At 41.3% G+C, this 24,882-nt stretch overlaps 2 protein-coding genes across 2 annotated transcripts; one reads left to right on the top strand and one right to left on the bottom strand.

The window, feature by feature from the left end:
* The first annotated feature begins 3,266 nt into the window (after positions 1-3,266).
* spp1 (secreted phosphoprotein 1) lies at positions 3,267-10,362 on the top strand. The gene is made up of 8 exons (XM_079178474.1): positions 3,267-3,361; positions 6,787-6,858; positions 7,006-7,050; positions 7,136-7,210; positions 7,679-7,744; positions 7,881-8,024; positions 8,501-8,839; positions 9,148-10,362. Exons 2-8 carry the CDS (start codon positions 6,805-6,807, stop codon positions 9,553-9,555), a joined length of 1,131 nt encoding a protein of 376 aa, XP_079034600.1. The 5' UTR covers positions 3,267-3,361; positions 6,787-6,804; the 3' UTR covers positions 9,556-10,362.
* A 5,697-nt stretch (positions 10,363-16,059) lies between these two features.
* LOC306710787 (uncharacterized protein) lies at positions 16,060-18,731 on the bottom strand. Its single transcript, XM_079179475.1, has 3 exons — positions 18,603-18,731; positions 18,265-18,346; positions 16,060-17,280 (listed from the first exon to the last, which is right to left on the bottom strand). The coding sequence occupies exons 2-3, from the start codon at positions 18,325-18,327 to the stop codon at positions 16,909-16,911; spliced, it is 435 nt and encodes a 144-aa protein (XP_079035601.1). The 5' UTR covers positions 18,328-18,346; positions 18,603-18,731; the 3' UTR covers positions 16,060-16,908.
* Positions 18,732-24,882: the final 6,151 nt, after the last annotated feature.

The following is a 24,882-nucleotide window of genomic DNA, read 5'->3' as shown; positions in this document are numbered from 1 at the left end:
GGACATTTTAATTGTCTCTTCATGTCTAATTTCTCAGTGATTAGATTTCATGGGAGTTTTTGGCTGAACTGTTAGTTGATTTATGACCCTTTGAGTATGTGGACTAGCAGTAGTCTGCACCTACTAGCTTGCAGACCAATTTGGAAATCCATCAAACCTGATGGAAAAAAACTAAACATTTCCAATTGTGGATCATGAAAAAAACAATGTAACCGCTGTTACAATACACTCTGGGGTGTGCTTCTACACAATTATAAAACAGGTAGCTGGTAGCTAGACTAAACTTTTGATGTTTTGATGGGAAAAACATGGCATGCAACACTGTAGGTAGGGCTTGTTTTTAGCCTCGCTGATTGCTGGAAATGCCTTTCACTACTGAAGCAGGTGTTGATCACTTGCAGGCCCTGCTGGACGGTTAAGAGGAGCAAGAAGTCAGCAGTCAATGACGGTATCAAACAGTCAAAAAAATATGTTTTTCAAAAATTGTGAATCACCGCAGCCACTAGAGATCCTTGAGCATACGATCATATATTAGCACAAACAAATATTTGGCTGATGGGAAAAGCAGTATGCGAGATTCCCCGTGGACATACAGACAGGTTAACACACAACCAAACGCATGATCCCCCCAAAGGCTTACGCCCGGCGGAGGTAATAAAAAGCCAGTCAGTATTCCTGATACAAAGTCACAGGCTACTGCAGTTTATTGGGGAGGACAAATACTCATCAACTCTTCAACAGAGACGTTTCTGAGATGATCTAACATCTTCAACTATCAGACAGCGACGGTTATCCGGGTTCAAACAAGACCGAGCAGGACGCTGTGGCTGTGTCTCATGCGCATACATACCTCAGTACCTCGGTAGAAGAAGAAAGCTTTGATTTGAGCGTTTGAGTAATTGTACGTTTACGACCGTGAGGCCTCAGAACCCATCAAGCTGTCAGAGCTCCACACGTCTGTACGATCAGAGCGATGACACACTGTGCTACTGTAATCAGACTGTCAGTGTGAGTGAGTTAACCCAAGTGACTAACGGTGTCGACAGATGAACTCAATGATTCTTCTGTGTGTTTGTGTGTGTTAAAATATCAGTGTGTCATTAAATGCATTAAATGATTATTTATGTGACTCCTGTATCTGTGCGTGTTTAAATGTGTTTGTGTGTATATTCTGAACCCTGCATTAGTCCGATCCTACTTTATGTTTTCCAGCAAAAGGGAGACGCTTTGCTGTGACATTGTGTCTTTTCACGTCCTGTAAGAGCAGGTCTTGTTTTGTTGGGTGACTTCTGCAGCTTGTGAACACCTTGTGTTGGAATTTTTGCAAGTATTTGTCCAATTTTACAATACAACATATAGCATTGTCTGCCACAGCCGGCTTACGAACGTCAATCACTTTTTCGATTAGTTCTCCTGCAGTTACCTTGCACCTCAAGCTGGATTCTCGCGATATCACTCGACCGTAAGAAAATCCATCTTGTCAGGCTCTGAGTAATGCGCTCGTGTCCGACATATGGTTCTTCCATTCACCGTCAAGTATTTCTTGAAAGCGCCTGCCCTTTTCCAAACAGTTTCCAACGAAGGTTTCTAAGATGGTGCAACAAACCAGATTACCTGCACAGTGCCATTTACTGAGTATGGTCATTCAAAAAGCGTGTTAATACAATATTTCCTGATTCTAAACATAGAGTGCAAAGTGGATATTGTGGATAATACATTCAAGAATTCCTTAAGGACTTCATTAAAGCTGCTTTAATTGACCATTTTGGGCTAAAACAGAGGTTGAATAACCTGTTTTGTTGAGCCAGATCAAGACATATGTGTTCCCAATGTGGGACATGTGAGCTGATCAGAACTGAGACTGTTAACTGGTGTTTGCGACAGTATAATCGGCGATAGCAAAGAAGGAAACGGAACGGGCAAGGAAAAATGAGCGTGCGTGTGTGAATGGCCCGATTTTGCGTCGCAGCTTGCGGGATCCCATCGCAAGATGGTCTCCAGTTCGTTTTCTGTTGTTCATCCATCGGTCTTACTAGATCATGAATCTCAAAATATGTAGGAATATGTCTACAGATGTAAACAACTTTGCATCTGCTTGTGAGTGTGTGTGTGTGTGTGTGTGTGTGTGTGTAGTGTATATCATCAGACAGACTTTACGAGCCAATCAAGTCTGATGATGCACGAACGCTGCAACCATAAAACCCAAATTACAAGAGAATTCTTAGAATGCATGTCTGCTTAGACACAAGCCACCTCACCCCCTTTCCATTTTCTTTTTCATATAAAAACCTCATCTTTAAAGGTATCTAAACAATATGTGTAAACTTTGCAGAGAGCACTTTGTTTGGCCTCCCCTGACCTCTGCTTTATCACACAAAAGCGATCAAATCGTCTTGTACAGTGTCTGATTTATAGACCACTCTGATCCATACCTTTCATCTATGTTTGAAACACATTCGAATAAAGACTTCTCCTTTTCCAAACATGGCGCATCACAACCCTGTCGGGAGAATGCAATTCTACGTTTCTGCAGACCAGGGATACGTTGAATCACGTTTCTGAACCAAAAACAAGTTTCATAGCAACATTTCTACATACGTGTTTATCAGCGTGATAGTGTTTTTACCGCTCGTGGCATATTTGCCATTTCATATTCAGACATACAGACATACACACACACACACATACAAAAAAACCAAAAGGTCACATATTCATATACTTGGAAACATAACATAGACTGTTACACACATACACACAAATCAGTCTGGTGTTGCAGACATATTCTCAATTATCCAGACAGACCTCAGTCAGATGATTTCCGTCTGTCTGTGAGGAAGCTGAATCATTGTCATACCACTCGACACTATATGCCGCTTTTTTTTTTCCCAGAGCCTGTCACTACACGTCCTTAATTAAATTAACTTCACACACAAGGAGAGAGAGAGGAGTGAAAGAGAGAGGCACAAAAAAATACGTCCACATACTTCTGTCTGGGCTGTAAATGTCTGCATGTCTTTATCCATGTATATGTCTTTGCATTGTGCGTGTGTGTGTGTGTGTGTGTGTTTGCCCCCACACCACCACAGCACCAACCACAGGAAGAGTGGGAGAGGGAGAGGAGAGGTGGACCACGGAGCGGTTAACCTCATGACATCACAAGCTCCGAGCTGATTGGCTGCTGCCTGAGGCTGGAGGGTTTATAAGCCAACCAGGGGCCTCGCTTTCAGCAGCAGCATCACTCAGCAGCGAACAACATCCAGGGAAACCCAGGAGATAAAGTAAAGACAAACCACGTCTATCTGTTTCTGCTCCACAACCTGCAGCCGCTGAACTCCTGAAGCTTCCTCCCACTGCGAACAAGGTCAGAATGAATATATATGTATATATATATACATATATACATGACATTATATTTACTGTGTCCAGGGTTGAGTTGGAATTTTTCTGCAGGACTGTTGGTGTGATGAGAAGTGGGAGGGCAGCCTCATTTTTGTATGAGCTGTTGGAAATGTACATTATTTATCTAATTTCATCATTTAGAAAACTTGCAGTGTGAGATGTCTTTCATGCATTTTAAATATACAATATATGGCCAAAAGTGTGTGGACACTTATGTCTACATACTTTCTGTCTGGGGCTTTTTTTCAAGGTGTGGACTGGACATCTCAGGTCCAATGAAGGGAAACGCTTTTAGACAGTAGTCTAACTTTGTGGCAACAGTCACCACCCAACATCAGTGTTGGACCCCTCTTATGCTCTTGAGTAAATCCGTGCAGCCAGGTTCCAACATTTTGCAGAAAGCCTTCCCAGAAGAGGGGAGGTTGTTTTAGCAGCAGATTAATGTTCAACTATCTAACTATGAACATGTCGGGTGTCCACATACTTTTTTACCACAAAGTGTATTTTCTTTATTCATTTCTTCTTCCAGCACTGAGAATATACGTAATCAAAAAGCTATTTTTACGGAATACACTGCAAAATAAATAAATACATTTTATTTTATTATATTTTTCTCAACATTTCTTTATAAAACATTGTCCAAACAAGTCCAAACGGTACAGAGTCCAACTGTAGCTGAGGGTTTTTCTAACTAACTGCAACTTAATTTTGATCATTTTTTTCAACGACACCTGCACAACATAAGCAGAAATTAAAAGTCAGTGTCGAGCAAACTCACATTGATCTTGTGGAACCACAAAAAGGGTTTGGTTACCCGCCTTGAAAGTTAATTATGAGTTCCTTTTTAAGACTTTACAGCTGTGGAAGTCCGCCTGTGATCGGTCAGAGGTTGAAGCTGGAGGCGGCTGTGTTTGATTGGCTGATTAGCATCGAGGCGACACCAAAGCAGGAAGGGGAAGCTGTGGGCAGCAGAATACTGATTTCTGGATTTCTGTGTCACACGACCAGGTCCGGCCCCGACTAACCACACTGAGTAAACACACCGACAACATACACCCATGCTGATTAACTACCAGCTCAGTCAACAGTGTTTTTTAAACTGAAGAAAGAAGTGGGAGACATCATCTTGTTAGACCCCTCAGTCTACTTTCAGAATAAGATGTGTGATGGTTTGGGGCATCCTGGTGGGCAAGTGATTGAGTCTCAAAGTCGCCGATACGCCTGGCAACCTCCCCATGATGACAAGACTCCAGGAAGTCAATGCCCCTAAAAAGAAATAGCCTGGCCCATAAAAAACCCAACTTGTCGACACTTTATAGAATGAACACAAGAAGGAATATGTTTTTTCTGCTGCTTTACCTTGCATTTAGACAGCCCTGTCCAATGGGGAACCAGACACCAGTCACAAAAAGTAATTTTACCTCACAGTAACACGGATGTATACATACAACTCTACTACAAAAAAATCTCAACTAACCCTTTCAGTTATTTCCAACCTTAGCAAAGCTAACGTTGACTCAGCTGATGTTAGGGTTCACATTATTAATAACCTTATCGATTAGCTTACTTTGGTAACCTACTTCACTGCTTTTTGCTAACGGCTGAGTGGGCGTTTCCATTTGAAAAAGGACACAGATGGACCCGCCCTTTAATTTAATTAGTTAGCTTTGCAGGGTTAGGTGGTGAATTTAGTTACTTTTGAACAGACTAACTAACAGCTAACAGTTCCCCCCCCCCCTGCTTCCAGTCTTTATGCTAAGCTAAGCTGATTCCCTGCTAGTTTTAGCTTCATAAATGCAGCGTACAGATATGAGGCTGGTATTGATCTTCTCATATAACTCTTGGAAAGAAAGCGAATTGAAAGAAAGCTGATTTCCTAAAATGATGAACTTGAACCACCACATCTACGTGTCTAATCCCAACCCTTACCCTTAACCTAAAAAGCTATTCGGACCTGTACCCTAAAACCAAGACTTAACATTCAAGCAGCCCTTGAAAGACGTGGGGCCAAGACAAAATGCAAATACCCTCGAGGTCTGAAACTTAAATTGGGCGTCTCAAAAGCAGACATACAGAAATACACACGCATACAGTCTTATGGCCATGTGTCGTGTTTCTGCTGCTCTGTGGCTTTCCAGTTATAACCTGGTGAATTACACAGTATAGGAAGAGTCTACCATTAAAGATAGACGCAGACACTCAGACTGCTCCTCCCTTAGCAAATATAAAAAAAGAAGAGCTTGTTACAGTTAGAGAGGGGAAAACAGAAAAATATAATTTTTTTAAAGCTGCTGTTATTAAGATGTAATACCTGCAGTGAAAAATGGGATGCACAACATTTAGCTGATGGGTAGAAAAGTACTCTAAAAGTCTACTTGGGTAAAAGTTACTGTTGCTGTGACTGTCAACAAACCCAAGACTAAAACCAACTATGAACTGATCCCACAAACAAGTGTTCATGTTGTCCAAAAACTGTTAAAATGTTTAGCATGTCAATCCCACATACATCATCTTGGTGCTGTAACTACTCAGAAGCGCACTAAATGTCTTCTCTGCTGAAAATAGTCCCTCTTGTTTTTCTTAAAGTCTGTTCAGCTCTTTGACCTATTCCTGGATATTTTAACATGCAGACACTTTTATAGAAAATCTTGAAGAAAGGCGCTGAGCATATGTGGAATTCAAGATAAATATAGTGTTTGCCCTCAGGTCTAAAAAGAAGAAGCAATGAGTTTGTAGTATGTGGTATTTTTGATCTGTTTGCAGGACAACAGCTGATTTAAATCTCTCATAATAAACGTAAAGATGAGTACTTCCTAAGAGAGTGCTTTGCAGAGTGATTGATGGAAATGTAAGCTAGACTCAGATAGTTGTAACTCTAAATGTTGCTGTCTTACATTTTTTAAGCCCAACACCCACATTCTTCTATTTTTACATCAAACCTGTTATTTTCTCACATCTTCTTGACCAGAATCTGCCAGAAGCATCCTGTCTCATAGTAGAATAACCCACTAAAATGATGTAATTTTCTCGCTCTGATGACAGAGAAAATGTTTTACTGTGTCGAAACAGAGTTGTCAGGGACGCACATCCACTCGTTTGGGTCTGTAATTAAGGACTTAATGACTTCCTGTGAACTACCAAGGCCTCAGGAAGTGCCACTGCTAGTTAACGGTCATGTGACCACGCAGCCTTCATTTTTAGGAAGGGCGAGAGGATTCACTGAGGAAACTAGCAGCTCCTTTTTTTCTGTTTGACATGTCATTGTGTTTCCTGTGAAGCTATGGCCTCCGGACGGGTTTTTCGGTGTCGTACGAGCTCTGTGCATCATGAGTATGTTGAATTGTTTTATTGTGTGACTTCAACCTCTCTGGTTGTCTCCCCATCCAGATACCAAATTGTGACACAATGAAAGCGGCCGTTGTTTTCGTTCTGCTCTTCGCCACAGTCCTCTGCCGGCCGGTGAGTTGTTTTCTCTGTCAAGTCAAAACTTCATGTTTACTTTTCCCGAATTAGCAACAGATTTATCAAATTACATTTTGACATTAGTTTCGATCAATTTTGACATTGATTTTTCGTTTATTGACATTTATCTCTTTTGCTTTTTAGGCAAGAAAAGTTCCTGAAAGCAGTTCAGAGAGCTCTGAAGAATTGGTAAGTACCTGGAGAGAGCAAGAAAAAGAAAAAAGAGAGAGAGAGAGAGACTTTCCACTTTGAATGATGTTGGTCTCGTCCACAGGCTAGACGACCAGCAGCTCCACCCCTCACGAGAAAGGCGGCAGAGGTTCCTCAGTACCGTGCAGCACCTGTACAGGTAAAATATTCTATTTTTCCCTCCGCCATGTTTAGTTCAACTTGTTCTCCTTTTGTCGTATTAGGTTTCGTTGATTGGATGATATTTTTATAAGAAAAGACGGGTTACAAACGGCAGGTCTTGGGCTCTAAAAATGTGGGCATTTGAGTTGCATTATGGGAAATGTAGGACCCAGTATTTTTGGAACTGTAGTCTTACAAGGGAAGTCAGGATATCTCTGCCTCTGCTTCTTCTACTTTGACCATTCCTTTTTCAATCTGTCTCTAATGAGTCCCCCAACTACATGGAAGTTGAACACTGAAACACCTTTAAGTTTTGCATCAATACCTCATCCTGAGGCCCTGTGTTGTTAATACAAAGAGAGCAGGAGGAACACGCAGTCAGCAGGCACCCAACAGCCTATTACGAAGACATATTAGATAAAAACAGTAAAAGGTAGAAATGTATTGTGTCTCTCTCATGTTGCAGAATGTTGAAGAAGCAGCAGCAGCTGCCGGCTCCGACGAGAGCGCAGATAGTTCAGATGAAGACGAGGTGAGACCGTATTTCCCATCAGATCACTCCTAATTTATCGAGACAAATCTTGTTAAATCATCAGATCCTTCTCATGTCTTTAGCAGAGTACAGCTCTGGTGAAGTTTATGACCGTGTCTTTCAATGATTCTTGCAGCAGGCGCCAGCAGAGGCTCTAGTAGAATTAAAATCCGCCAGCACGGACACAACTTCATCACCAGATACAGCCTCTGTCGACAGCCAGGACAGTGAAGACAGCGATGATGATGATGATGCTGACGATGATGATGCTGACGAGACTGTGAGTAAAAAACACACCGATAACGCATCTGGTGACATAACAATAAGGCGCAATACACAACTGTCAATAAATGTAATGAAAAATAGACATTGTTTTTCTCAAAACTGTTCGACTCAAATATTGTAGGCTTGCTATAAGTGCCTCTTTAAATTATGACTACTACCTAATTCAGTATAGTAATATGAAGCTCATGCTTTTCATGGTGACTGGTCATTTTTCAAGTCAACTTTGGATAAATGCTACTTAAGCAACAACAGTAACAAGCTAGTAGTTTTGCTTGACCTTTGTCCCAAACAAAATCTAGTAGAATATTCGTGAAAAGGCAATGTCAGCAAATAGAATTGACAAGAGACGCCACGAGTCAAACAGATGGTGACTTCGATAGGACATTTCAGGGAGGTATTTTCTGAGGCGGCAAATCACATTTTCCAGCCGCCAACTCTCCGACACCTCACCTCCCACCTCTGTGTCTCCAGGAAACCGAGGAGGATGAAGATAGTGAAAGCTCAGAGTCGGGCGAGTCCTCCTCCCCCGCTCCCACCACCGTCAGCCCGGCGATCGTCACAGAGGAACCCGTTGCCGAAGCCACTGCCGAGCCCATCGTGCCTACCATCGTCACTGACGTGGAAACCGCCCGCGGCGACAGCTTGGGAGGCTACCCAAGCGACTACAAGTCCATTGTCTACGTGGAGGAGAAATCCTACCACAAGGTCCCTGGTCCCTACAAGTCCTACGAGTTTGCCGGCACAGGAAAGAAGATGGCGTACGACATGACAGAGGGCAACGACGTGGACAAGTCACTGAAGGTGTACAAGGTACAGGTCAGTTTGAGTTTACGTAGAGTCTAAATGAAATCCAATCCGACATTAAGCTGCAGCAGATTGTCCTGACCACTAACTGTCCAATACTCACAGAAGTGCTACCTTTTACCTTGCACTTACCATATGTCACCAGAGCTCCACAAAACCGTTCTCTTACTTCATTCTACAAAACTCCTGAATATACCAAGATGTAAAAACAAATGCACTGCACAAACTTCCACCATTGGTGCAATTTTGTATGTACTGTGTGCAGACAAATCAAACAAACTAATCGTCCCGTTCCTCCTCCGCCTCACCTCCAGGCTTTTCAGGTCCACAACGACCTCCTGGAGGAGGACACCAGCACCCCTGATGTGGAGAGCCAGGGCCTCGACGCCTCTTTCAGCACCTCTCAGGACCAGGACCTCAACCCCCGCCAGGCCTCCCTCCAAGAGCAGGAGAGTGCTGGCACCAGCGACGTCACCACCAGCGAGAGCTCCAGCGCTCCGGAGGAGGAGGAGGAGAAGGAGCAGAGTGAAAGCACTGCCAGCGCAAGCACCAGCCAGGAGTCAGAGGACGAGGACAGCCAGAGCAGCGAGGAGGCCACGGCCACGGCCACGCCCGGAGCCGCCGACAGCGAATCAGATGAGAGCGCTGAGAGCGATTCAGATGAGGAGGTGGCGGGACCTGACGCCACCACTGACATGCCAGAGGTCCTCACTGCCAAATAGATAATATTTCCTGGAAATGGGAGTGGGTGGCGGTGTCAAGAAAGAGTCACATAAAGAGCACACGCTGCATCCAGGTGCAAATCGCTCCCCCCCAGATCCACTTCCCACTGTGGGGCCAAACAGGGACCACCACGCCTAATTAATATTGATTTCAATGTGTTCACACCATATTTCTGTGATTATTTGTGCATCTTTTTGGGAAACAGAAATGCTTTTCCTTCTAGATTGTATTTAATTTAAATAAACCAATAACTCCTGCATCCTGTGGTCTGGTTGCCCTGGTAAATCCCATGTTTGACCCCGCAAGGGAAAAGTGGTAGGATGTTGAAACTTGACGACTGCAACGTGGAGGTTGACTGACCTCATGACCTTTGTCCCTGCCCCTCTCCCCTCTGTTACTGTAGGGTTACAACATTGGAAAAGAACAAAGACAAAAAGTTCAGTCCTGATATCTACACGAGCACATCACTGCATTTAACCATGACCTAATAACTGCAACATGCAAACCTACCTTGTTTTTGTGCTTATAAGACAAGAGCGAAAAGTGCACCATCTATTTAAATACTTGTAATCATTTCAAGCATGATATAATTTAAACTTGACATTAGGCCATGCATTTGCTGCCTGTGTGGCTTAGCTTCGTTGCTCGCTATAGTATCAACTCTGCTGGTGTAGATAAAAGGAAGTAAACAGAGAGAAACACCCCATCATTCACAGGGTTCAGTCAAGTATAGATGCCGTACACACACACACACACACACACATCCTGTTCATTTGCACAGTTACTTACCTACACTACATGTTGTTTGTCCCATGTTGTTTACTGTAATGTATCATATTGTACCATTTCTAAAATATGAATAAAGTTCTTTTTCATAAAAAGAGATGCTGGCTGTCTTAGATTTGTCTTAGATGTAAAGACGGAAAGTCTGGTGAGAGAAGATAAATCATAACAAGCAATGTATAATCATAAAAAATATAATACGAGATTATGATAGGGAGATCACCACTCCTCTCATGTCTCTGTGTTACCAATGGAGCAGAAGCTAGAAGGCACTTTGTTACCATAAAGACTGGAATCAGTCCATACTTGTCCATACACACAGTCATGAGATTGATATACATTTTCTCATCTCACCCTCCGCGAGAACATCACACACACACACACACCTACACACACACACACACACACACACACACACACACACACACACACACACACACACACACACACACACACACACACACACACACACACACACAAACACACACACACACACACACACAATCCTCGATAATAAAGCTCAGCCTATAAGAAATCAGCAATAAATCAGCAAGCAACTGCTAAAACTGTGAAAAGTAATTTAGATATTAAAAGTAATTTTAAATGAAGTAACAGTTGATGCTTATACAATCGGCTCAAACTTCACCCAAATCTGCACTTTGCATGTGAAAATGTCTTGTATTTGTCAAGTCAATGCCTGGGCCTGAGTGTAGACTTAGTGTCCTCCAAAGGCAGGAATGTTCAGAACAAGCAGCAATACGAGAGGGGTTTCTACAGAAATCACATATCGAAGCCCCTTTGTCTAGACTTCATCTTCTCGTCTGTTAATGTCCTCCCTGTGTAGACACATAAACACAGAGGGAGCTCTGACTGATTACAGGCTTTGTATCGTCTGTGGCCCCAAACTGCAGCAGTGGAGCCCCTCGGGTGCAAAGACGAGACAGGTAAAAATGTGTTAAGACTGATGATCCTGTCACGGTTAAATATAGATTTCAACCGACACAGATGGCGGGAAGAACAGTACGAACTGTGACAGGAAACCATTCATTTTACCAAAATATGGTCAAGAATTTGAAGAGAATCTTTTTTCCTCTCTTTTTAAAAAGTATTTTGTCCAACAATTTGGGAAATTAACCACATAAAACAGAAATATACACGACATGGATTGATATTAGTGATGTTATTTTATTCAAATATTGTGTCTGATGAAGACAAATGTTCATGCCAAGAGTTTGGATAAAACATCACCAAACAAAAACACAGCGCAGACGTCCCTCTGAATATGATCCTTCATTTAGGATCATGTTGGCACATTGATGTGATAAAGTCCAGATCATAGCAAATATACAAAACATAGTTTGACACTGAAAATACAGCAGGAATCTTGTCTCTGGTAAAGATGAGGAAAACATAAACAGAGAAAATGAGATGATTGAAATGTAAGAGGTCTTATAATGATTGAGGCTAAATATTTCAGGTATGTTGCTTCTTTTTTATCAATATGCAATTTCAAATAATGCACCCTTGCCTTTGACGGAAAGACATTTTCGTTCAAATATGAATTAAGACAAATACTTTTCCCGATAATTCAAAAATAAACAAACAAATCTGGCCCCTTTTCCCAATACAATCATCACACGAATACCACTTTTCTGATAATTGATATTTTTCCAAACTTTCATACATCATTTCAGCTACATCAGGGCCCTAGACTATATCACAGAAATGTATATTCATCATATGTTATCTCTCACTGGGATTAATCCCATAATATCCACATCTCTTAACTGTGTATCCATCTCTCTGACCTTCTCTCTTCCATCAAACTGTAAACCACGTTTTGTGCTACTGAACCATCAGTTGTCTATATTGTTTCACCCCTACTGTTCATATTTTAGGCTGATAAAAATAAAGATAAAAACTTACAAGAAGATAGAAAAACATTTTGAATTGTTTGTGATGGGACTTTTAGACCAGACAAACAAACACTTCTGTTTTCTGAAGGTTTTCATGGGAACTAGAATATAAAGAAGCAGTGATGAAGCTGCTGTCACATGTCAACACGTTGTTGTTGTTGTATCAGCTGTTTGTTGAACAGTAGAAAGAGTGGGTTCCGCTGTGTTACTCGGGCTGCACTACAGCGTCTATTCACAGACTACTTGGTTTTTGCAAATCCCTCTTCTGTGTTTTAGTTTGAAAAGAGACGCACGACAGGTAGACCGGAAGTAAGAATATGTCAAAATAAAAGTCAAGGCAATAGAATGACCGTATGCAAGAACATTGTTAGTTTATGAAGCAAGCACATACCAGGGTAACATGAGAAGAACAATAAATAAATAAAAACAAATAAACGTGGGCCAATGGGAGTATGTTAGCATCAGTAGTTGACTACATGTGATTTAATATTCATTCATTCATGTACAGCAAGAATAAAGTTTTCAATTAATCTGTGGATTGTTTGATGAAATACAGTTCGTAATATGGTTTAATCAAAGTCATTTTTGTGTGCCCAGAGTTGTTGCTGTGAGCACTGATATTTAAGTTTCCACCGCATTGTGCTGTTGCTCGAGTGAATGCAGAGCATCGACTGTATAAGGACACGCAGAGTAAACGTGTTTACCATTTCTACCAGTAGATGGCAGTATAAGTGTATTTAAACCAAAGATTTAGTTACCATTACCTGTGTCTTTGTTAATTATCTAGGTTATTGATACAGATGTATTTAATGCAGTTCATTTCATCTGATATTTGATGTTCATGGTTCATTTGCAACCTAGTTGTATACATGATGTATTTACTTGTTATTTTTATGTAATTTCAGAACCAAACATACATACATGGAAGAGTGAGCATGTGTCTCAGCACCTCTGACAAAATCATCTCATCATAATGTAAGCAATTGGGTCTAAAGAATGATTTCTCACTGTGCTTTGTGTGTGAACACTGAAGTTGACTATATGAGCTATTGTATAAGACTGAAACATGGAGAGCACAGCTACTCTCACATTTATAAGATGTCTCATGTTGTTTTATAGTAGTCAAATGGTTGTTGTTGAGCGCTGTTGCCATTTTAGCCGTATGTCTATCTATGTGCATGTACTTTAGATAAGTTGTATTCATTGAATGTGTAGCCTACACACTTGCTGCGGTTGAAAAGTAAAAAAATGACCTAACGTCTGTTCCTCACCACTTTTCATTGACCTCAATGGTAAACGTCATGAGGTCAAGGAAAGAATTCATGAGGATTTAGGAAAAGACAACCGTTGTGTTTAGAGAATGTGTTTAAACTGCAGCATGTCAGGATTTTTGAGAACAGAGCAACAATAAAACAAACTGCATTTTACATGCTTTTGTTTCAGAATTGGACTCTGTGATGTCATTATTTACACTCGCAGTAATGTAAGTGATTTATGATCAGTTCTGCACCGACAGGTCACGGCTTGTTGCATTTCAATTTTCACCAGAAAATAAAGCCAGACACTGTAAATGACTTGAGTGCATGAACACAGACAACATTAACACCTCTATTAGTACAGCGACGCTGATTGTCATGTATGTATGGGGAGCAAAAGTGGTTCTTCTGTGTTTTTTATCACAGGAAATAAGGCAATCCAGGACTCCCTGATACAAAGAATAGTTGTCCTCATTAAATTGGTTAAAAACAGATTTAATAACTCTTTTTGTCACATCAAATATACCTTGTCTACATCGTTGTGTGGCCTTCTGTTCCCCAGTTTTAATTGAGTGTCTGCAAAATGAGGGAAACGGCGCCCCCTGTGTTACAACGGTAGATGTCAGTCAGCCCGTGTGATCAAAAGGGCCTATCGACGAGAACCCACATGACGTTTACACTGATAAGAAACATAGCATCAAAGAGTCAGCTACACTGTTACTGTGTATCGGGTACTTTGCAAGAGAGAAGTTGAACTGAAAGAAGTTGCTCTCTGGTAGTTGTGAGGTTGTATTGTTTAAATGCACTTTTTGCATTTTTGTTTTGTCTGGTAGCTGGAGCTGTTGTGTTAACGCTGTATTCTACACACGCATGTATTTCCTGTTTGTTCAGTCAGCTGTTGACTGTGTGTGATTTGTGAGTGTCTGCAGCTGTGCAGAAGGTTTTGCTGTGTTGTGATACTGTGGGCCTTCAAGGCTGCTTTGAAACACACAGTGATACTTTTTGATGCACTTCATGTCCTTCTTTATGTTATCGTTTTTTTCGCTGTGTGGTCTTCAAGGATTCAAGGATGCAAAGCAGTGTGTGTGGTGAATGACTATGTCTGTGCTAAAACACCAGTGGGAAAAATAAGAATTAGAAAAAAGATACGCCAGAAATGTCAGAATTTGAACAATTTAAAACTGAGGATTTGATTGTCTTGTTGGTTCGAGACATTAACGCTCTGGTAGCCCCTCTCAGACTTTTTAAACACTGTTTTTTTTAACAGGTTTTTGATTGATGAATGATGTCCTGACCCTGCAGAGGTTGGCGTAGATCCCTCCTGCCCTCTTCTTCACATCGTGCCACTCCTTCAGGGAGGGCCGCTGACAGCTCACCAAGCATTGGAAATACGTCTGAGTTTATGGCTTTTATGTGGGAAAACTGAAGTAATAATAACAGGGTAATAGGCTAATTGTGTTTACCATTTTTATCCATGACTCATAGTGAGACTTGTGTAATCCTGCAGTGGGGATTGAGACGTGACGGACCGATCAACAAATCAAGTCTTTGGAAACAGTGACTGTGTTTTTGAGCCATACAGTGTGTTTCGAGTCCCAGACCTCCTCTTCCTTGAGCTGGCCATTTGTGTACAGTCCGATTAGAAAGTTGAGACACAAGAATAGAGTTGGAGTTGAGGGACGACATGCACAACCGGATTGTTTCACAAGTAGCCAATTTACACTTATTTTTGAGGTAATAAAAAGCTAAAGAGCTGATTCGAAATCCTCATGGTGGTCTGTAGACTGTAATTAATCACCTTTCCCACTAGATGGGGCTGATTCATTAAAATGCTATTAGCAAGAGCTTCTCGTCCACCCTGCTGGCTTTGGATATATAATATACGGATATATGTTTGTTATTTAGATTTTACTTAAAGGGAACACACAGGATGCTATCTAGTGATGGGAGCATGTTTTGGTCTTTTTAGCAATTAGAAATAACTTTTAAGAACTGAAAAGTCAACATTACTTACTTACACTATGTGACACGGCACATACTTAAGGACACTTAAGCAGGACATATGAGTTGGATATGAGTTAGAGCAGTGACTTACAGTGCAGGGAAATCTATCACTTACATGATTTGCCCTCTCACTGCTATATACTTATGTTGTGACCTTTTTAAGGGACAGCGTGTAGGATTTGGTGGCTCCGAGCGGTGAGGTTGCAGCTTGCAACCAGCTGAATCCCCCTCCGCTCTCTGCTCCCTTTCCAAGATGGCACTTTACTACACTTTACCTAAACTGAACCCCCACTTAATTTCATATGTTTATACTTCACCGTGGGGGATTTTATTTCCTGATAAACCGGTATATTTATTCAAAATTAGTTTTAATTAAAAATAAGTTAGAATAATTGTCTCCAGCTCCCTCCGTGCTCTTAAAAATAGACTACAAAACATGTTATATTCTCTGAAACTAGGGGTAAATAAAACATTAAATGTACTTTTATTGTATTTATTTATTGTATTCTTTAATTTCCTTTAGAAAAAAACAACATTACTGTCATATACAACACGCACAATCCTGCACACCCAGTAGATCCAGTTTAACAAAATGAAGTACAACACACGCTAAAACAAACACAACGACAACATTTGTGTATATAGTTTTCATATTTAATTTGGGAAAATATGAATTCACAACCCATAATTAAACCAAACCGCTGTGGCAATAACTCAGCTTGTCTGTTGTGTGTACATGCTGAATAAGACACAACAGGACGCACCCTCCCCAGTCTATAAACACTCTGGGATACATACTCTGGATGCTTCTTGCAGAACGGAGACTTTTTTATGTTGTTGTAAAATATGTAAATGCACTCGTTGTAACAAGCTTGCCCTGCTCAATGAAAGAAATCCAAGTATCATCCCTGTACTTTCCCGATCAGTTACCACTTAAAGGTCAACATGACTGAGCCACAGATTTGTTTATGTAAAGTTAACATATATAAGCATAAATGTGTTGCCTCATGGTCTCTATGAAAGTTGCAGCGTCACCGTTTGATGGCTAAAACTGTTAACATTAAAAAAACAATCAAAGTGTAGGCCTGCATTTATAACAAAATAATGCTTTTAAGAGTATCATTTATCACAGAATCTTTCTTAAATTGGTTATTTTTTGTGAAGCATCTAGTGGTCTTTAAAAGAGATACTGTGTTTTAGTTATTGTAGAGGACCCTCTTATTTCACACTGGCCTCACTGACTATCTTACTTATATGTCGACCTTTTGCTTCTTGAAATGATAAACGGTGATTGGAGGTGTGATCTCACTTCCCAGAGAGCACCGCTTGGGATTTTTCCCGGTAATGTCGCCACCCAGTTTGCCCTAGTGACGCAGTTTTAATAGGACCGTGGTTAGTTGTCTCCTCTGCTCTCTGTGACGGGAGCAGGTGTGGCTGACGTTGCTGCCGGGGGAGTTGCCACTCTCACAGTTGACTCGTCTGTAATAACTGTGTCCGGTTCAGGGGTGGACGTGCTCCCGTCTACCGTCGCGATGGTTGTTGTGGCAGTGTCGATCACGACCAGTGTGGTCCGATCTGGGATCAGATGTTCCTCCGAAGAAGAACGACTTTCTGAAGATTCACTAGATTCCGAAGACTCCGAAGACTCCCGTGACTCTGAAGACAAGTCTCCGTATCTAAAGGACGACCTGGTGTTCCCGTCCAGCCATCCCTGCGTCAAGTCATGGTCAGCGATGTCAGCATCGTGATGCCGAGGCCGACCAATCTGTGGAGGGAGTATCGAATGAAAGAGACGTTACACTCTGATGCTGTCAAATAATCAATTTCTGGTGGGTTTTTCCAGCCCAGTATCCCTAGATAGCACCTCTATATGTGATGATTCTGCAGCACATGATTTACATTCAGCGCCAACGCAGGAGGAAGTGTGTTCTTTGCAGTAGCGAGGCCGGAGGTGAACAATGTTTGCCATCTTTCCTAAACCTTAACCATACCTTAAACCCTACTGTGAGAGGGCTGCGATGTGCAGGCGTTGCAGAGATATATACTTTTGACAATGGTGTCACTGAGAGTTGAACGTCGTTGAAAGAAACCGTAAGCCAGCATTAACAATACCTGCACAGTATCGAGTCATGGCACCTTTGGCCTTCACCTTGGAATTGACTTGATACAACAAACAGTTTTTAGTGTCCGTCCTGTCATTTTCGGAAAATCACGCACTGATGCTTATTTTAACTAAACACGTACACAAGTCAAAACAAACACCACTGCCGATAACTTAGCAAAAATGTATTCTAATTTCAGTACAATTTCAAAATGTCTTAGTTTATGATTAGTGAGCAAGTTATGATTGATTAGTTTATGTTTGTGATATTTGTAAAAGAATGGGAGAAAATAACCAGAGAGGATTTTACCATGTGTGCGAGCAAATACAAACGGTCACAATAAACACAACTCAATGAATGTGTCAGTTGAAACAAACTGTTCCTCATAACGTAGGCTTATCAGCAATAGAGGCTTATCAGTAATGGGATAAAAACTGTGTCCTTAGGGTGGCACTAGAGTCAAGGTCCTGTGATCTTTGTAATTTAAAAGAGTAAAGCAGGTATGTAATCAACGAAAATACTGCACTAGAGCAGTTGGAGACATAGGAAATGTAACAAACACAACAGTAGGCAAACCGAGGCACAGTCAGTAAGAGAGAAAGTGAGGGTGGAGGATGAGGGAAGATTCAGCTTTGTGGTGAGCTCACCGGCTTAGCGGAGGCTGTTGTAGACACAAGAATGATGGCGAGGGCGGTCGTCAGGAACTGCATCTCTTGATTGGGTTCTTGTCTGCAAAGGAGGGAAGCCACAAACAAAAACACATTCACTTACACACAACCAGGAACAAAGCTCTGTCAAGAGACATAAGAATCCGATTTACACTGGAGAATTGCAATAATCTATCCAATGAAAAACATCTTTTTTTGAGAGATAAATACTCGCATACCTGGTGAGAAGTTGCTCATGAATCCATAAAGCATCACAAGACATACAGTAAATTCAAACAGACATGTAAATCTAAATTACATTTAAATTTGAAACTCACCAGTTGTCTGTAGCAATACTTCTTCCTTACTTCTCTTAAATCCTAAATACAATCAATGGGATCCTGTGCAGCTGTGTTCACTCTCCGGTTCAAGGCAGAAAGATGTCTGACCTCCATGTGAGATTGGCTGCTGCTCAAATATGCTGCCTGGATGGAGAGGCTGGCCCGGGCAGGGCTGTGACGGGCAAGGGGGGCTGGAGGGAGGATTGGGCAAGACTGGAATGGAAGGGGGAGGGGGAGGGGGAGGGGGGGGGGGAGGGGCAGGAGAGGACGTTTACCACAGACTTCTGGATTACCTAAATGCATGCATGAATCAGAAAATATTATTTATAACTTTCCTGAGTCATGTATTTTCTTCGGCTTATTTGCAGATATTTTACACTCTTGTTATTTTTGGGGCTGTAGAAAATACCAGGAGAAACGGAAGTATTCCTCCGTCAAATACTCTTGTTTGTGTACTTCAGCATATCCGACGGGAGGATCGGCTCTGAGAGTTATTTATGTAGACTGAGAAATAGGGCCATGAGGGTGCCTGGGGTGCAGCAATGTTTTGGAAAAGGATAAGAATGTTAATTAACATTCCAGGGTATGTTGTGCATGAAAGGGAACACAATTATTAACATGGCACACTGCATGTACTAGCTATAATAATTTTAAAAAAGCACACAATAACACACAATTAAAGTATAGCAGTAAATAAACAATATTAACAGTTGACCCTTCTTATGTCCCGTAACTTATCGCTCTGTGCTCCAATGACAGTTGAGCAAGCTTGGAACCCGGCAGAACCTCGGTCCCCCCTGTCCTGTTATACTTGGATATGCTACGTCTCTTCAAAGGGAACATTATAACGGTTACATCGGTGTCACAATGTCCACGGACACATTACATGGTGTGTTTTCACATCTTAAGTTAGCCAATGTTAGCAAACCATTAACCAACAATTTCTCAAGAGTTGGCCTAATGTCAGATCACAGACGTCAGTCAGGTTTTGCTTCCTCCTTATTTCTGTGGTAACTTCAAAGAGATTTGGAAAAAGACAAATATAGGTTGCTTCCTGACCTATTTTGAAGATGACATGACTTATCACTAGAAAAGTAACTTTCGGTGTTATTAATACAGGACGTTTAACTTCATAACAGGAAAAGTTCCCAGAATAAAAGTTGTCATTGTGAATGTATCTTCCCATCGTATGCTGTAGTCGTTGCTGTTGGCCTCTTGAAGGAATATTGCCTGGCGCATATGTACTATCTAACACCAGACTAAAAGGAACCGCCATCGCTATGTTTCTTTTTGTCCGACATAGCAACAGTAACTAAGTGGGGTGGGACTTCGGGAGGGTCACTTATGCTCCTCAGGATTCACAATCAATGCAAATGTTCAGTATCAATACAGGAAGTAGTGTACCCTTTATGCAGTGAGACAGGAAGTTAGGCTTTTGAGGTGGTGATGGTGGATGTCTTAATTATAGATTTAAGATGTTTTTTTAACCGTAATCACAGTGTTCCCCAAACCTTAACCATACCATAGTTGCCATTTGCAGATATTGTAGAAAGAAAGAACTTTTAATTATGTGGATCAGATGTTGGATGACGCTTTGCGTTAAAGGCGGAACTGAGATGTGACATGGCGACAGGAGGCGACTGAGAAATGACGAATGGAGACGGAAGTCTGAATGAGGTGATCCAACATACTGGCTGATTCAAGGTTGAGCAGTCAGTGGAATGTTACAGTAGAGTCAGAGTGTAGCCACACTTTGATCAGACCTGTGTGTGTGTGTGTGTGAGTGTGAGTCTGTGTGTGTGACACCACTATGCTACCTCATCACTCATGAAACTTTCCCCCTCCTTTCTTCCCATCTCTCTTCTCCTTGCGAAAACACCTCAGGATGAGTCATGAAAAGTTTACACATTTTAAGTTTAAGGACACAGATACAAACCACATCCATTTGGGGTTTTGGACTCTTGGTTAGACAAAAACAAGCCTTTGCCTCTGGGAATTTATGATGGGTTATTTTCTTAACCACGTTAGCGGCATTGGCTTTAGGGATGACAACGTCGGCCTGTCAGTCAGACTGGCATATCTTAACAACTAGAGGTTAGATTGCTATGACATTTTGTATAGACAGTCGTTGCCCCCATGAATTTGGCGACCCTCTGGCTTTTCCTCTTGTGCCACTACGAGGTTGACATTTTGGGTTTAAAAATAAAAAGAGAGACGTCTGTGGTTCCCAGATGACGCATCCTAATACTTAACTGATCGTCTGACTTTTCACAGGTCAAAGTTTGACATTTTGTGGTGACATATCTCAACATCTACTAGATAGATTGGCGCTAAAATTTGTACCGACGTTCATGAATCCTAATGACTTTGGTGATCCCCTCTTTGGGGTTTTGGGTGAAACTATTTCCAGGATACGTTGTTTGGTTACCCTGTAATGTAATTCATACACTCATGTTCCCCTCTGGATGAACTGTAATAACTTTGGTGATCTCTTAACCTTTCCTCTAGCATCATCATCCGGTCATATTTTATGACCAAATACCTGCAGAACTAATGACATTCCCATCATCCTCAGCTGTATTTTGTGGTCAGTGATATTTAGCAAATGTTAGCATGCTAACATACCAAACTAAGATGGTGATGGGGGTCAACAGTATACATGCTAAACATTAGCATGTCAGTAATGCCACTGAGAATATCAACACATGTTATGGAAAAGCCATGTAGTGTTACAGCAGTACAAGACACACCAGAGTCTATCCATCATCATCATCTTCATCATCATCATCATCATCATCATCATCATCATCATCATCATCACACGCAAATCAAGTCTCCAACAGCGTGAGATATAAACCCACTTCCTACTGTGCACACATCCTCATTCACGTACACATATGTAAGCATCTTTGTACAAGTTAAATATATCTGTTCTGAGTCAGAGTCAGAAACAGTTTTAACCACATTGATTAATCTTCATCCAGAGCAGTTCAGTGAAAAAAATTGTAAAAAAAAATCTAAAAATCTCATCACAATAGAAACCTTGACGATTGGAGAATTGAGGCATGGTTGTAGGAGTTGACAGTAAAAGTCTCCCCCTTAGCGTACTTTCCCCCTGTGGTAAAGGTCTGGCTCTCTGTTTTCATGAATAGTGCCTGTTATTCTAAGACATCTTGCTCTTGCTTTCCTTGGAGTATGTAAAGTTAAAATAAGTAGGCTGTGGCTGATTGTGGGCTGCCGAGCATATCCCATAAGTCTTTTGCTCAAAGACGGCCTTACAACATTTCCTGCAGCACTGCTGCTCATTTTAACAACACAGAGCTGCCTCCTACTTTTGTTGTTATTACAGGAAGTACCATTTTACCTTAGAGTAACAAATGAGGTTACAAAGGATGGGATATATATATATATATAAGCAGACAATATATTTGCAAAATGGTTTCTGATTCTGCACACCGTCCGTTAACCTTGCAAATGGAAAGAGATTATTGATTAACAGACTGTGTGATTTTGCGGCACAAGGATATCTTGTACTGCAAGTCACACTATTTCCCTTCATCTTATATGCATCTAAGACATGGTTAAGGTCTGGAAAGGCAAATAAAAGACTTGGTTAAGGGTTAAGGAAAGATTGTGTAGTTAAATATTATACATTTCAATGCCAGCTTGCAGTTTGGGACGAGGCAAGACCGTGAACCTCTCATGTAAATATCACAGATCCATTTACTTAATGCATTTACACATATCTGTTGTTTCAGATGGGGAAAAAGACTGCACACATTCAAACTGAGTAGAAGTGTGTGAGTGTGTGTGTGTGTGTGTGTGTGATGATTTGATGATCTGTTACTTTTAATATATTGAAACACTTATAAATAAAGCTAACTAGAGAATGACACTGGCTCACTAAACTGAGCACAAGATCATATTACAACAGCATTACTTTAGTGTAGATATTGTTATATTATCAACAATTTCTAGCAGTGGTACTCAGTCTCGGTGTGGTGATGAAAAGGTTTTATGTCTGCTGTGCATGTGTTATGTTTGAATCCAGAACCTACATTTGCAAGTACCCCGCACTGCAGTGTGCAATTTGGGTCGATGCTCGATGTCTGCCCACGTTGAGCACCGCTCTTCCCCTAACAGTTGACTTAATCAAAGGCACCACCCGGTGGCGGAAGCCGCTCAGTACATTCACAAACGTCACATATTGAGAAGGAGCAGAATTATGACCATGAAAGGATTGCGATCGATCAGTCCTAGGTGGGTTTAATTTTGGGTACTTGAGGTTTTGAGAACATACAGCGACAGTAAAATTGGCTGAGAGTAGTAGGCGAATGTAAATCACAGACTATTCTCAATATCATTACTATTACTCATGCATTAATGTAAAGGCAGGATAGAGCTATTTTGTATTGGACTGCAATTTGTTTCCAAAATTAGTATTAAAATTACGATCATCATTTATCTATTATGAATTAATCTGGCAATTCTTTTTTTATTGTTGGTTTATATATATATATATTGTCAGCCCAACAGTCATGTTTCACATAACCGAAACAGCCAATCATAATGTTCCCAACCCTTAGCCAATCAGAAAATTGGATTGCTTCTTCATCATCTAAATTCAATTTCACTTGCACTACCAGAGTGTGCTCAACAGGGGTAGACACGAACACTGGCAAACACACACTTGTCTGTACACACACACACACACACACACAAACACACGCACACACACACACACACACACACACACACACACACACACACACACACACACACACACACACACACAAACTTGAGGTAGAATTTCAAACAACATACTCGTCACGTGAAGCCTGACGAAGCGTTTCCTCTGATCGAATGACTTCACGTGAGGACTTTAGGTTGGCAGCACACAAAAAGCAGGTTTTTTTCAAAGAGTATCAACATATTGGAGTTCTTAAAATGTTTCTCAAGAGCAGAAATAATGTACATTTATGTTACAATGCAGAAAAAAAGAAATCTATTACATTCTTCTTCGGACAATTTGTCCTTTTCAGCTTAAAGAAGGAATTTGCTTTTCACATTCGTTCATTTTATTGTGAAAAGTGTTACGCCCGGTCTAGGGGAACCTGGACGCAACACAGTATAAGGACTTCCTCTCTCTCTCCCACTCCCAAGAACGACCAGTTATCCCAATGTTCAGTCCATGATATTTATTAGTGACGCCATTGGTCATACGTCAGGGTGAGCCTGGCCCAAAATAATAAACAAAACAAGCTTCGTTAATCAACTATCTAACCTACCCAAACTGAACAAAAGAAAAGACAGGCAGCTTCCCTAACTCCCTACCCAAAACAGGAGAAAACAGAGTAAACAAAAGAGCGGCTCACCCCTACCACTACAGGGACTGTTTATAGAATGTACTAGGGCGGTCGCCCCGATCTGTATCCGATGCAGCACGGTCCGTTTGGGAGTCGGAGAGAAGAGAGAGAGACGGCCGGCCTCCACAGGTGCCTTCTTATGTCCCGCCTCATGAGTCCCCCGTCCAATCACCGGTCACCTACAGGACACACAGAAAACTGTCACACTACACAGCCCCAACCTCAGGCAGGGAGGCACACAGCATATAAAATCCTATATTATGACTCGCAGTCATAACAAAAGTGAAATAATAATTTGCCTTTTGAACAAAACTCAAGTTAAAATCTGGTTGGCCAGCTCTCTATTAATACAGGCGATGACAGAACTCTCTTTTTTCCTTTATTTCCTTTCATTTATTTCATTGTATTTATTTTTATTCTATTATATCCATAATTGTTGAGGTAACACTACAGGTACATTGGTTAATGTGTTTGGGTTGGAGAGGGGAGGCTGCTCATGTTTATGTGACATGAAAACCTCCTGAATATAAGTTAAAACAAGTGTAATTGTACAAAAATCAAGGCATCCTGAGCCAAATAACAAAAAGTGGTAGCACTCAAAGTCTATTCTGAATCCAAAGTTACAGGTCAGATATGCTACTGGTTTACACGACAGGAGTTTGGTGCAAGTATCTTACCACAGCATCCTACATCAGACCCACGGGAAGCTTGAAGTGAGCTCTGAGGCAGACTGGCACAAAGACTTCCTGCCCCCAGGTAGCACTGAAAACTGGCCGACCATCTTTACACTCTGCTGACGGCAGCCTGTGGCTTGCCCCCTAACAGTGAACTAAGCCACACAGTGACCTATCACTGGCAGGACTCAAGAGCGCGACTGAGTCTTCCCCCCAGTTCAAACACTCACCGTCAGC

Source organism: Pholis gunnellus (genome assembly GCF_910591455.1).
Source record: "Pholis gunnellus genome assembly, chromosome: 18".
Lineage (NCBI taxonomy): Eukaryota > Metazoa > Chordata > Actinopteri > Perciformes > Pholidae > Pholis > Pholis gunnellus.
Note: the sequence above shows the minus strand (reverse complement) of the source record. Positions and strands in the feature narration are given on the sequence as shown.

Coding starts and splice junctions, on each gene's coding strand:
- spp1 (XM_079178474.1), top strand. CDS start 6,805: ATGAAAGCGGCCGTTGTTTTCGTTCTGCTCTTCGCCACAGTCCTCTGC. Junction 7,051..7,135: donor CAGAGAGCTCTGAAGAATTG/GTAAGTACCTGG, acceptor TCTCGTCCACAG/GCTAGACGACCAGCAGCTCC. Junction 8,025..8,500: donor ATGATGATGCTGACGAGACT/GTGAGTAAAAAA, acceptor CTGTGTCTCCAG/GAAACCGAGGAGGATGAAGA.
- LOC306710787 (XM_079179475.1), bottom strand. CDS start 18,327: ATGCAGTTCCTGACGACCGCCCTCGCCATCATTCTTGTGTCTACAACA. Junction 17,281..18,264: donor CAACAGCCTCCGCTAAGCCG/GTGAGCTCACCA, acceptor CTCCCTCCACAG/ATTGGTCGGCCTCGGCATCA.